Raw genomic sequence first — 14508 nt, 5'->3', positions numbered from 1 at the left:
AACAACTCTATTGAAAAACCATCCAACACTGGACATTAACAGCAAGACATCTTGATCAAGCTAACACCTAATTCAGAGCAAGGTAATCATTCAGTCACATGGGTAAAAATAAGACAGCGGCCTCCTCTATACATCTTGAAAAAAGATGGGTGGCTTCTGGTGATTATATTAATTTTTTTTCCAAAATTCTGCAACTAATTGCAACTTGTGGTGACTAAATGGTTGCACAGCTTGAGAGTATTGCACAGTCCACGACTGCTTTTGACCACAAGGTGATTGCACAGGTAGCCTGTTAGGACGCAACCTTTCTGCACACAGTTGCAGTTTGACTTTAAAAAACTGCAATCACTCTCAGAGAGATTGTGCAATGTTTGCAAATAATTGTTGTCTAATTTACAAATCCAGTCTGAATGAGTCTTTGTCTATGAACACAACTCCAAGGGACTCGAGTCAGCTGGCTGCCAGCTGGTTGCATTCAAGCTATAGAACATGAAGGTTGCTGAGTGCAAATGTAACAGTAACTGTTAAATGTAAATTTCTGTCTATGTAGACAACAACAAAACAAACAAAGTTAAGCTCTGCAAATGGCTTAATTTTTTTTTTCTCGCCTCGTGCCATTGTTAAGTGATTTTCATGTTGTGTTGTATTTGCTGACTTAATTTCCAGGACTCTCAAATTGAAAGTTCAGTCTTTTTGCAAATGTCCACCAACACTTTAGCTATGTATTTATACCGTTAAACACAAAGATGAATATTTTCCACTCTGCAAGGAGAGTGCAGATTGCACTGTAGGCCGTGGCCCACATTCACAATGAGCATCTTGTGTGTGGTTGTTGCCTGCGCTCTCTGAGGCAGCAGGGACCGCAACGTGTGCACTTTCAGATACGAGTGATTGCACATTCATTACCACAGAGAAACAATACAGCAGTGTTTTAAACACTCTGTAGCAACTTGATGGATGCTCTTCTTGTTCTTTTAATAGAGTCAGACATAGTGTGCCGTACTGTAATCGCTCCCATTCAAACGTTCACCAATCATTCTTTTCTAAAAATCTCATTTGATTTGATTATCCTTCAGCAACCTATAGGGTTTTAATCATTGAAATTTCATCAGTGAACATGAGGGAAATCAAGTTCTCCATCCTCCTGAGAGAGCTTGAGTAAAGGAAGACAGAGCTGAACAGAGCATAGCGAGCTTCGTGACTGACTACCTCCTGACCAACCTTCTGCCATGCTGCCAACATCAGCGGCAGCTGGCTTTAAAATGCATTCTGGATTTGGTTTATGAATTCCCAGCCTGCCGAGCAGATGCCAGACTTTAGCATGTCCCCTGGGCTCCTGTTTGTTAGCGCCACATCTCTGCTGTGTGTTTCCCATGCTCCAGCACAAAGTCAATCACAGACCGGGATTCTGGATCAACAGGAAGCCTCATGCAACACAAACACTTGTGTGACAGAGCTATTTTTCTTTTCTTTTTTCTAGTTGAAAACAAAAAACAGAAAAAGAAAAATTGCAGGATTCTGTTTTCTTTGACGCAGCACAACGTATGAAAAGAAATATGAAAAAAACAAATGGAAAAAACAAACATGCAATGTCATTCTTTATGTTTTGCATCTCTTCTAAGACCTTTGTTACATACAGTGGTTTACACATGAAGATGCCCACATTCACACTTGGTGCTAAATAAATACAAAAACTACATCACGGCACCAGTAAATTGGTAGATGATGACAGCTCTAAAAGATACTTGGAATCTTTTGGAGCTGTGTCCCGGACATTTCTCAGCATTCAGTGGGTGCATGATGTATGGGAAGTTGCCTTGGGGTCTTCTTCATGTTTCTCTCTTCCTAAGCAGATTTTGCAGTGTGGCATGCACATTATCCGGCTATCGGGCAGCGCTGTTGCAGCTCTAGGGTGTGATTGGTCTCCATCAGTGTTTAGGGTGTGTGGTGTATTTTAAAGCAACCTCCACATGAATGCCATGACCCAAGATTCCCAAGCAGATGATGTTCATTTTACCACCATGGTTTTATTTTTGTGGTCCATCAGTGCATAACTCTATTAGCTCTTATACACAGAAAATAAGTATTTGGAAGACATGTTACTTTTTTTGTTTTCTCAATCTTCAGCATCACTGACCCTTTAAAAACCACCTAATTTTGAATTTAGCCATTAACAAGTCTTATATCACCAACTTGTAACAACAAAGGCAAAAAGAGAGTGTCTTGTTCCTTAGGAATGAGCAACCCCCTCCACCAAAAGTAAGTCCATGTCCAAGGCCACAGCATTTAGTCATGTTGGAGAGAAGGTGGATAAAACTTGCTACCTGAAAATACCACCTACATTAGTATTCTGCTGGCAGACCTTTCCTAGCAATGAAAATGCTCCTAGAAAATACTTTTCACCTCAACCTTTAGTCTTTAGCCTTGGCAGAGAATCACTCCTGAATTTTAACATCAGATAGAAATAACTTCTAAAAATTAATCCAATGCTTTTTATCACAATAGATCCTTGTGACCTTCCATCACTTCATTCAGAAGCATAATGTGAGTGTTTTAACAGCACATCAGGAAAGGTAACAAAACGTGACGTGTCTTAAGCACATACCCAGAGCCTATTTCACCCACATTGCAAACAAGATTATTTGCCATCTGCCATGAGGAGGAGGAGTTACAGTTGACAAATTGATGTGTTTCAAATTGCACTAAGCATGTTTGAAATGTTATTTTGCCGGCTAAAGGAAAACAGACCAAGTCCAAAAAATAGAGAGACTAAATCCTATTTGTTTATTGTTTTTGAGCAGTAAAAACATGATTATACATTCACAAAGTATAATGAATAGGCCATTAATTAATCCCTTAATTAGACCGCGGTGCAAAGCACCAGATTTTCACCCTTGAATTAAATTTTCATCCACAGTTTATGTGGGTAAGATCTTTAAAAAAATGCATACCTCTGAAAGGTGATGAGTTTGCAGCTGGGGTTTAGTTGCTATACAACACTCTAACCTCCAAACAGTGAAGGTAAGTAAAATGGCCCTACAGTTAAGACTCTCACACTGAGCTGATATAAATGTGCTAATGTGAACGCATGACAGACAGACAAAGAAAAGATAATCTTGGTTTACGAAACTCTCATAAGAAGTCTAACTTCTCTCATTACTCCACTTTATGTTGAAAATAGTTGCTCCTATCTTAAAAAAATGTTGTATAGTCTTAGAAATTTCACATCATTAAAATTATTCACATTTTATATTTCCTGATTGTTGCAGCCGTACTTGAGAAAATTATGCAGCTGGAAGACTAGTCTGCTATCAGACAGGATCATGGCATTGACCCTGTAGAATTTTAAGTTCTGTAATTTTTTTTTTTTTTTACCTTAAATGAAGCTTGGAAGTCTTAGTCAAGTCTCTTTCCTTCTCTTTCCGCTGTCATCTGTAAAGGCTTGTTGCACTTATACATACTCATCTTTTGTGTTATTGGTTTAATCAATCTGTCATTCAACAATGTCCTTGGAGAAATTCACTCTAATGCCCATCATACCACTACATTTATATGGACTATATATAAATGGACTAATGACAGGGGATCCTGGGGACCCCAAGCATTATTTACTGTAAGATGCAATCATAGTAGCAAAATAATCCTAGCAAAACTCACTTGTACTTCAAGAATTATTAGTTATGTAATTATTGACAATGACAATTTTATTTATATAGCACATTTCATTACATGAAAACTCAAAAAGCTTAAAACAGAAAATTTAGACATTAAAAAACAGTGAGGGTTTACAGTAAAACAAAAAACAACTACTGAGTGTAAGTGTGTGACCAGAACGATTTTTAGTCTGTTTTTAAATGTACACACAGATGTAATTGATCTATGGTCAGCAGGCAGCTTGTTCCAAAGAACAAGACCACAATAACTGAAAGTGCCTTAAATACACGTAGATCTGATTCTGGGAACAGTTAAAAGATCTGTACCTGATGACCTGAGAGGTCTGACAGTGAGCAAGTCAGAGACGTACTGGGGGGGAGGGGGAGCAAACCATAACTATTAAAATCATTTTAAAGGTAATTCTGCATTGTAGTGGGAGTCAGTGAAGTAATTTAAATACTGGGGTAATGTGGTTGAATTTCCACTTTTTACTGATGATTTAGGGAGTCTTGCAAATAGAGTGATGCAATAATCTAACCTGCTTGTTTCACGATCTGTTTGACGCTGATTACGTTTTGGAGAGAGGACCCAAATGCAGACGCTTGGAGACTAGACTAATTTTAAGTGAGCTGCTTACTAAGGCTCAATGAATTCATACAAAAACAGAAAACAAAAGGCAAAAGGAGACTAAGACTTTTGCTAACAGAAAACTAAACTGTAATATGAAACATGAGCAAAACACATGGTGGAAGAACTGACTTTCCGGCACAGGATAAGGGGAGATTGGGACAATACATACAGTGGCTTGCAAAAGTATTCAGCCCCCTTGAACTTTTCCACATTTTGTCACATTACTACGGAGCCCCGCAGGGGACATGGGCGGAAAAAAAATTAAGACAGACTTGCGAGATTTCGCAAAACTAACTCGGGATCTCGCAAAACAAATTCGGGATCTCGCAAAAGTCTCCCAACAATGGCAGCAGCTACTTAGTTGTAATATTACTCTTTCTGGGTCACAAAATACACTTTTAAGATATTTTGAGGTGTGAATGTAGTTGTGTAAACGTCAGATATCTGCTCGGTTTACAAGACATCACATATTTGTAAAAGTGCTCCGACGTTTTCGGAGATGTATGAAACTCGCAAAACTTTTGCAAGTTTGTTTTGCGAGATCTCGCAAAAGTCTGTCTTAATTTTTTTTCTCCCATGTCCCCTGCGGGGCTCCGTACATTACAGCCACGAACATGAATTGATTTTAGTGGAATTCCACGTGAAAGACCAATACAAAGTGGTGCACAGGTGAGAAGTGGAACGAAAATCATACATGATTCCAAACATTTTTTACAAATAAATAACTGCAAAGTGGGGTGTGCGTAATTATTGAGCCCCCTTTGGTCTGAGTGCAGTCAGTTGCCCATAGACATTGCCTGATGAGTGCTAATGACTAAATAGAGTGCACCTGTGTTTAATCTAATGTCAGTACACATACAGCTGCTCTGTGACGGCCTCAGAGGTTGTCTAAGAGAATATTGGGAGCAACAACACCATGAAGTCCAAAGAACACACCAGACAGGTCAGGGATAAAGTTATTGAGAAATTTAAAGCAGGTTTGGGCTACAAAAAGATTTCCCAAGCCTTGAACATCCCATGGAGCACTTTTCAAGTGATCATTCAGAAATGGAAGGAGTATGGCACAAAACTGTAAACCTACCAAGACAAGGCCGTCCACCTAAACTCACAGGCCGAACAAGGAGAGTGCTGATCAGAAATGCAGCCAAGAGGCCCATGGTGACTCTGGACGAGCTGCAGATCTACAGCTCAGGTGGGGGAATCTGTCCATAGGACAATTATTAGTCGTGCACTGCTCAAGGTTGGCCTTTATGGAAGAGTGGCAAGAAGAAAGACATTGTTAACAGAAAACCATAAGAAGTCCCATTTGCAGTTTGCCACAAGCCATGTGGGGGACACAGCAAACATGTGGAAGAAGGTGCTCTGGTCAGATGAGACCAAAATGGAACTTTTTGGCCAAAATGCAAAACGCTATGTGTGGTGGAAAAGTAACACTGCACATCACTCTGAACACACCATCCCCACTGTCAAATATGGTGGTGGCAGCATCATGCTCTGGGGGTGCTTCTCTTCAGCAGGGACAGGGAAGCTGGTCAGAGTTGATGAGAAGATGGATGGAGCCAAATACAGGGCAATCCTGGAAGAAAACTTCTTGGAGTCTGCAAAAGACTTGAGACTGGGGCGGAGGTTCACCTTCCAGCAGGACAACGACCCTAAACATAAAGCCAGGGCAACAATGGAATGGTTTAAAACAAAACATATCCATGTGTTGGAATGGCCCAGTCAAAGTCCAGATCTAAATCCAATCGAGAATCTGTGGCAAGATCTGAAAACTGCTGTTCACAAACGCTGCAACCAGACAACTGACTACACACAGGGGATGCTGGGGAGGACACACAGACACAAAGGGGCAAGACCCAGATTAAGACAAGTGAAGTAGACACTGGTAATGGGGATAAACAGACATGGAGACACGACAGGCTGGGGAGAACACAGACCAGACAGGGACATGACTGAGCTGAAAGAGTGAGACAGACAGAGACAGACTGGACATAAAAAAGGGGAACAGACATAAAAGCAAGACTGACTCACAGAAGGTTAGACATGAAGGGAGGAAAAACTAAAGATAACTAAAAACTGGGGGCTCACCTAAACATCACCTAAACAAACATTCACCTTAAGGTAAATGAATCCAAGAATCAACAGAATTTTTCAAACACTATAAAGTCCAGAAATCTAGATGCACTGGGTCGACCCAGAACCGTGACAACTTAATGAATTAATTTTTCATTTGAGAATTTTCTGTTGGGGTCATTTTGACCCAGATAAAAAATAATTGAAATAAACACAACCAGCCAGACCAGTGATAAAAAACCTCACCTAGGAGGTGCCCAGGATAAATTCTGGTCCGTTGCCCAGACAATCTTAATTGGTTACTTTTGTGGAGGAGTAGCAGCTCTAGTCTGAGCTCCTCCCAAATGACTGAGCTTACCCTACCGTTCAGAGGAAGCTCATTTGGATCACTTTCCAGTTTCCAGATTTGCTTCAGAGCCCAGAGTGAGCTCTTTTCTGGCTTAGGACCATGGCTTCAGACTTGGAGGTGCTAATTACTCCAATTCACATGACATCTGACTGCAAAATGCCCCAGGTGAATATAAGTACATTATCGGCAAAAAGCAGACAACATCCTGAGAGCACCAAACTTAACACCCTCCACACCTTCGTTGCTGCTAGAAATTCTGCCCATAGAGATTTTGAACAGAATTGATGACAAAAGGCAGCTGTGGTAGAGAGAAACACCAACCAAGACAGAGCCTAACTTATGCTTGGCAGTGCAAAATGAGATCTCTTATGATTGTACGGGGTCTAGAAACTGAAAACAACTAGTTAAACACACATTGCAGTCAGTTAATGCACACAGATTCTCGCATCGTTTCATCCTTTCTCATCCACATCAGCATATGGGAGACCAAACAGTTGCTAGGTTCTTGTATATCTGTTTCAGGAGCAAAGGTAACACCTTTTTGGAGTAGATTTTTCAGCTAAGCATTGGACAGTCATATGAGCAGGTGGAGCTTTTCTCACTCCCAGGAGGGTCATTGTTACTTGGATTAAGGCTTGCAATGTGTCTGTAATGGCTCTGATTTTTATGCCCTCTCAAGTAGATCAGACAATTCTGATAGCTTTCAGCCTGGGAAGTTGCCCACCCAGAGGATAAATGCACCGACAGCATCTGAGTTTGCTTAATTGGATGCTTTTGACAGGGGTCTCCCTGGGACTCCAAAGCATTTGTATTTTTGCAAAGCAGTAATTAAAACATAACTAGAAAACAGTGATGTGGCATCATTCGAAATGAATTGATTGACAAAACCATTAAAAAAGTTGAAATAATAAAAAAGACGTCTAAGAGATACTGCAAAACATATACCTCTGGGGTCTCCGTGGACCTCAGTCAGTAGGATGAGGGCTAAATGTCTTTGAATGTTTTGAATTCCTCCTTCCACTTTGATACTTTATTCTTCTGGAAGGCTTTAATATTCTTGACTGGTATTGCGACATTTCCTTAGGTGCAAGACATGATCTGAGACACATCAATGGTGTGTGATGTGTCAAACAGCAGATCAGGAAGCGTCTACAGACGGCTTCAATCACAGCATCTTGACAGCTTCACATCAGTTCAAAAGTGGGGATGTTACCACAGATCATAGCTAGCCCGCTGCGACAGGGGAAAACCAACTAAAATCCAGCGTGATCGGGTTAGTCTCAGGCCAACAGAGTAAGAACAAAGACAGATGGCAAAGGAGTGGCACCATATTTTATCCTATCTGCATTTTGCCAACAGCTGATTTGTTTTCACACCAACAGCATTCACAGTGTGCCACGTGCCCCGAGCATGCTTTTCTGCAAGCACACATGCAAACACACACACACACATATATGCACAGATAACTCCTTTCACATAAGGACACTCAGTCAGAATCAATCAGTGAAACCTGACATTAGTCACAGCTCTGTTCTCGTCCTTTTTACTTTTGTGATTGAGGTGGCCGAGGACAGACGTGCCAGACGCCAAACCATCCCACTGCCACACTGAACGATGATGACAGATGAATACCTGCAAGTGACAATCAAAGTGCTCCCTCATCATCACAAATCCAATTTGGGCGATAGACCTTTGCACCCCTCCTCCCGCCAAACACGTACCCATCCTCTGCCGAGTTCATACAAGTCCCCCCCCCCAGCATTAAATTCAAGCTTCAAGCTGTCACATCGAGCCTGCAAACGTGATGCTAATGTGAGAGTGTGACTTGTAAGATTTGTTCAGTTGAGACTTGACGTCAGTCGCTGGCAGCCTGCCTCTGTGCTAATATTTGAGATGAGTCAATTAGCGGATGTGACAGAGGAAAGGATTAGCAACAGGTGTTTCTGCTGATATGCAAAGGTAGTGTACATTCAAAAAGGAAGGAGGACACTGTGTTCTTGATTTTTCTCTAGCAGTAATCTCATTTCTGATTCTTTTTCTTCTCATCTTTTTCTTGTTTTTCTGACTCTCACTTTCCTCCCTCCATGCTCTCGTCTTCCTTTTCTCATTCGTTTCCATATATTTCTTTTCTTCTCTTGTGCTTTCTTTTTTCATTTCCTTTCCTTTTCTTTTTACCTCTCATCTTTACCTTTGCTTTCCTTTCTGCCTTTGTCATTTTCTATCCTTTCTTTTAATCTTTGCTTTACCTTCCTTTACTTTCATCCCTTGACCGCCCTTTCCCTTTTTCTGGGTTATGACCTTTCCAACCTGCTTTTTTCTCTCATCTTCTGCCTGTCCTGCTGTTCTTCCCTTTCCTTTCCACCTCAGGGAGTGGTGGCTGCAGAGAAGACCAGAGGCGGTCAGCTCCTCGAGGAGCCAAAGATGTTGCCTTTCCGAGCGAACACCTTCAGCCTGCAGGTGTCCATCCAGGATGTTCCCCAGTTTCTATGGAGCATCAAACCCTTTACCACATGTCAGGTAACCACAGCAGGAAGTGACAAAACATGAACTGAAAACATATACTGTATGTAAGTGGTAATTTGCAAGTTTGTTCCCTCGAGCTAATTAGTGCGGTGTTTCTGCAAATTCTGCTCCTCCCAGGGTTGATTTATTAAGCAGCAGTCTGAGGAGTGTTTATACCTGTTTTTCCTGTTAATGAATTTTAGGGATTATCTAGTTGGCTTTAATTACTGTACTGTTGGATCTGGTAACCACGTTGTAAGATGCTTATTGAGGGAACTTTATTGTCGTTCACTTTTCATTAACATTAGTAACATTAGCACTTAACATTTAATTAAGATCAACAGTATATACGAGGTCCATATTATGGCCTCGTTTAAATTTTTTAAGCTGACGTTATGAAAAAGAATTTTTATGTAGATGACATTATGACATTTTGTGTGTGTAAATTTAAATCGCCTTTTGAGATTACTTAAATATTATCTGTGAATATTATTTCAATTTTGTTGTTTCTTTTTAAAAAATGTTTTAACACAAGCAGCATTTCTCATTACTTGACATTACTTCAGGCAGCAGCAAGTAATTGTTACTTAGCTGTCAGAATTAGCTTATCTTTTCTTTTTGTATAGAATATTTCTTTATACTTATTGGTTACCCACTTTTACTCACAAAGACAGTATCAGTTTGCACACTCCAGTTTTTGGTACCATCAGCTGATTCACTGTTGGTGTCACAGCTTTGCTGTTATAACTTGAAGGTAATTAAAAAAATAAAATGGTTATTTTCTACATTATAGAAAAAACAACTGAACAAAACAATAAAACAGATTTTTGAAACAAAAAATGGTCTGCTAGAATGAAAATAAAGAGGACCCTACATAGGTGTTAGGTGTAGTAGACAACAGTCAATGAGCTGACAAATCATCTATAATCGGCTCATGGCCATCCAGGATTAGACTGATATTTGGTCCAAATAAAAATTAAAACTAATAAAAATGAACATTTGTAAACACATTTTGATATGACTGTCATGTAAAAATACATCTACATTTAAATATAAGGGAACAAAGAAATTCATATTGACTGTTACTTTCGCCACAAAATAGTTCAAATTAATCAAAATAAACTTTTTTATGCTTAAAAAAGGGAATCTTTCTTTTTTTGTTATAAACAAAATGACATTTAATACCTAAGCAGACAACTGACTCATTACTCCAGTAATATTTATACACAATAATACATTGCACAATTTTAGTGAAATAAGGTTTATTATTTTCTTACCTCCCCATAAGTTGTCAAGGCTACATTTTTAAATGTTATTAAATGATTGTGATGTTCTGCTTTTTATTGGTTGCCATTTGGGTTTCAGTGTGAGCTCATTTATTTTAGAGAGATATTGTTATAGGGGAAATAATTCTACTGTATAATCATTTTCATCTATTTCTCTGAGTATGGAATCCATTAGACATAATGGATTTGTATAATTTTCCTATTTTGTAAGTAAGAAACATCTGAATATAAAATGCTTTCATTTATAAATCATAGGGAACTGAAGACATCCTGCAGTCCTTTTGACATTTTGCCAGTCAGGTCCAAACAAACTTTTCAGATTTTGGTTTATGTGAACAGCCTGTTAAGTTTTCTTTGTGTTCAGCCTGGCTTAGGCTGCAGCTCAGCTAATCTCTTTCTTGTCTAATCAGTTTAGGTGTTCTGATCTATAATACATACATCAGTCCTAGGTAAAGCATATTTTTACATCTTTGTGACCTTAGAGAGAAATTCAGACAATTAAAATTTTTTCAAGTGATGTCATGCTTTAAAACTAGCTGCACAACCTCTTTGTAGTTCCTGGATTTGACCTGCATGGCCAATGTGAAGTAAATGGTAAATGGACTGATTCTTTACTCAAAGCATTTTACACAACATGTCTCATTCCCCCATTCATGCCCATTCATACAAGCACGTTTCCCTACATCCAGGGATCGAACGACCAACCTTTCAATTAGTAGATGACCTGCTCTCTGCAGTCATTGTGTGAAATGTACATCACCATCAGCTGCTGAGCCCTGGTGGGGTCGGTGTCCTTAGTTCCATTGTTTTGGTGCAGATGCACTAAGCTGTCACTGCCTGAATAATAAGCTTGGTTGTTACTACTGAGAAGTGTTGCTAATGTGTGTTAAAGGCTTTCACCTAGTTGTAAAAGGATGTCGGTAAAATTCAGCTGAGGAGCCACAGCTGCCTTTTATTATGTCCCTGGACCCTTAAGGTCTACCCACAGTGCTGACAGTCCAAATGGAAGTGCCTGAAATCTGTATTCTTTTTGATGGCGAACAAAGGGAATAAAAAAGAAAAGTCCATGGGAAAAACAATCTTGATCTTGATAATGTCATATTAAAAGTAAGGTTCATGTTGCTATTTTTTAATTAGTCATTATTAGATTCATAAAGGAAGGTAAACCATGATATGCTCATGTATTAACAACAAAAATAATTAATGGGAGGATAGGGTCAGGACTGAAAACTTGGTATAAAAATCAGTGCCATATCAAACATGTGGGTCTATATGTTGTGGGGAACCCTTGGAAAATGGGGAAGCTACTGACAGTACTGTGATATGGTTGCATTGACATGACAGCACAATTTTGATGGGCCCTCAGAGGGTTGGTGCAAACCCAAGGCCCTCTTTAAGCTATGCCCCCATATATAATAAGACACTCACAGCAGAAAATTATTAATTTAGGCTCTATAACGTTCCAATTACGTTTGTTTTTGGTCTTTCTGCACCATTTTGTCTTTTAAACTGCTCTTTTAGTGTGACTTCTGCTGTAAAGTGGCTTACAGGCACCCACTCTCTCTCTTTCACACATGGACCATGAAGAAGGATGTGAGCAGTGATTAATAGCTCTGTGTTTGCTTTGCTTTCAGGGCCATTAAGAGCAAACTGTATTAGATCAGTGGCCTCTGTTTGTGTACCTGTTGTCCTCACTGTAACACCGCTGTGACTTAAAGATGTAAATACAGGGTGAAAGCGCTTCAAAGACACCTACCCTCTGCACCGCCTTATTTATGAAGGCCTCAGGACGGCAGGCAGCGCCAACCTGCTTCGCCCGAGCAGGTGCAGAATAATAGCAGAGCATCGAGCCATACATCAAGTCAGCTAAAGAGCATCCCAGCTTTTCTACGTCCATCACACCCCCCCCCCCCCCCCCCCCCCCCCCCCCCATCCTGTTCGCCTATGCTTCCAGATTCCATTATCTTCTGTCGTGAGCCTCACTGGGCAGCCCAGATCAAAGCCACATGTGCTAAGTCTGCCACACAGACAGGTCACTTTGCAAGATGCAGATATGGCCGAGATGGAGTTGAACAGAGGTCAAGGACATTTCCTCAAAGATGTGCCTCCTCCACTGAAATTAATTATACATCAAAGGCAAACTTCTTCGTCTGCACCTAATTCGTCCGTACAGTAGACTGCTTACAGCACAGCTGCTTCTGTTATCAGAGTAACTCTGCTGGGATTCAGGCTCTATTTGCAAATCTTATCATGACTACTTCTTTGTCTCTTTAACAGTTGTTATTTCCATGCATAAATACATCAAACCCTGGAATCACTGAAACTTCAAAGCCCACTCTTACCTTTTATCCTGCCTCATGTAAGTGGCTGTGTATGTGATGGTGTGGCCACGTGTAGAACAGTGCCCCAAATCATCTCATTTCGATGTGGCACTGAAAGTGTTTTACAGATCTCTCCGACCAGAGTCAAGGTTTGTGAGAGCAAATGAGAAGTGGAAGAATGCATTCCAATCGTGCATGCAAATCCCTAAAAACAGTTTAAAGAATGAAAAGATAAAGTACAACTTTTCAAGTTAGTAAGTAGTGGTTTAATTATAACCCAGGTTTTTGTAGCTGTCGTTCCAGCTTTCAGAGTCTATTCAGTTCTAGTATCTTGTTTTTTAAAGTGCAGTTCAGACTTTCATCTCCGTGACCTTTGACACAGACAATTCAGGAATTTCACAAATACTTCATCTGCATTTGATTCAACAGAAAAGAAAATTTAATTCAGTCAGTACTCAAATCAGTTTAGCACATATCAAGAAATCAGCAACAGTTAATTTTCACAGTTCAGCGTGTAATCACAACTTTGAGATACAATCTAGTTCCTCTGGAAAACACAAAAATAATGGTTTATTCCTACCACACAAAGTCTGAATCAACATGCTTAATTCTGGAGTGTCATACCAACCCTCTACATGGCTGTGAATCCTCTCTGTGCTCCTTGTCTTTCCCTGGAAGCTCCATATTCAACATCCTTCTTCTGTACATGTGCAAACTATCTCAACCTTGCCTCTCTAACTTTGTCTCTAAACCACGGAAAACAAAAATCTTAACGCCTTCAGCGCTTGGCTTTTTGCTTGTGTCACAGTCTCCAAACCCTGCATTATAGTAGCACTCACTACCACCTTATGACTCAATTAGAGTTCTGTGTTGAATCTTTGTCGACTCTTCAACATAGCCCACAAAAGTGACCAGCATCATTGCCAACAGTCACACTTGTGGGTGGTGCATTATGTGTTAATTACCATGTGGTAGTGTCCGGGTGCTTTATACACAGTGTCAGCCACGATAAAAACAAATAAAATGCTGGGACACTCTTTATTGTGATCTTCTTCTTGGGGAGTTTTTTGGATGCAAACACTCTCTTTACTCTTCCACCTGCTCCCTACTTTCACTACAGATCACAATGTCATCTGCAAACATCATAGTTCAAAAAGACTCCTGCCTGACCTCATCAGCCTGTCCAACACCACTGAAAACAAGAAGGGGGTCAAGAAGAGCCAATCCCTGATGTAATCCTATGTGTTGCTTATGCAAGTTGTGCAAAAATATAAATGCAAATACAAATGGCTGTAGAGCTCCCAGCCCAACCTCACTGGCCACATTATGCTTGACAGGAGGTGAATGACAAGCCAACACAACACCAAAGCAAACCACACATGAGCGGGCATGACAACACTTTTGGTGCATGGTAACCTGCTAAACAGTGAGCTCAGCAAGCAAAAGCTTTCAATTCGAGCTGCACTCTGCAGTGGTGGTGGAATCACCTTGTTTACTACAACATTCATTCATGTCGCCTGTTCATGCATGTAGTTCAACAAATCTTTTTTTAAAATTAAAAAAAAAAACAGCTGCAGAGACAAAAGTTGAACACAAGTCATATCAGAGAATCAAATATAAAATTGATTATAATCCATTGTCCCCAAAAACTGGCCTTTCTGTTGCTCGTACAAATCTCCTATTCATTCTCACC

At 40.1% G+C, this 14508-nt stretch overlaps 1 protein-coding gene across 1 annotated transcript in view; it reads left to right on the top strand.

Annotated features, from left to right (window-relative positions):
• Positions 1-14508, top strand: part of LOC146657074 (netrin receptor UNC5D-like) — a 289291-nt gene that overhangs the window by 255877 nt on the left and 18906 nt on the right. Inside the window, exon 14 of the mRNA XM_085424935.1 lies at positions 9074-9223. Within this exon, the coding sequence (XP_085281061.1) occupies positions 9074-9223 (150 nt within the window). The remainder of the gene's footprint in view (positions 1-9073; positions 9224-14508) is intronic.

The sequence above is a fragment of the Rhamphochromis longiceps genome, linkage group LG12, assembly GCF_057381845.1.
Source record: "Rhamphochromis longiceps isolate RC_006_pf linkage group LG12, R_longiceps_female_GT1.1, whole genome shotgun sequence".
Lineage (NCBI taxonomy): Eukaryota > Metazoa > Chordata > Actinopteri > Cichliformes > Cichlidae > Rhamphochromis > Rhamphochromis longiceps.
The sequence above is the reverse complement of the archived record's forward strand: the minus strand, read 5'-3'. Positions and strand labels throughout refer to the sequence as shown.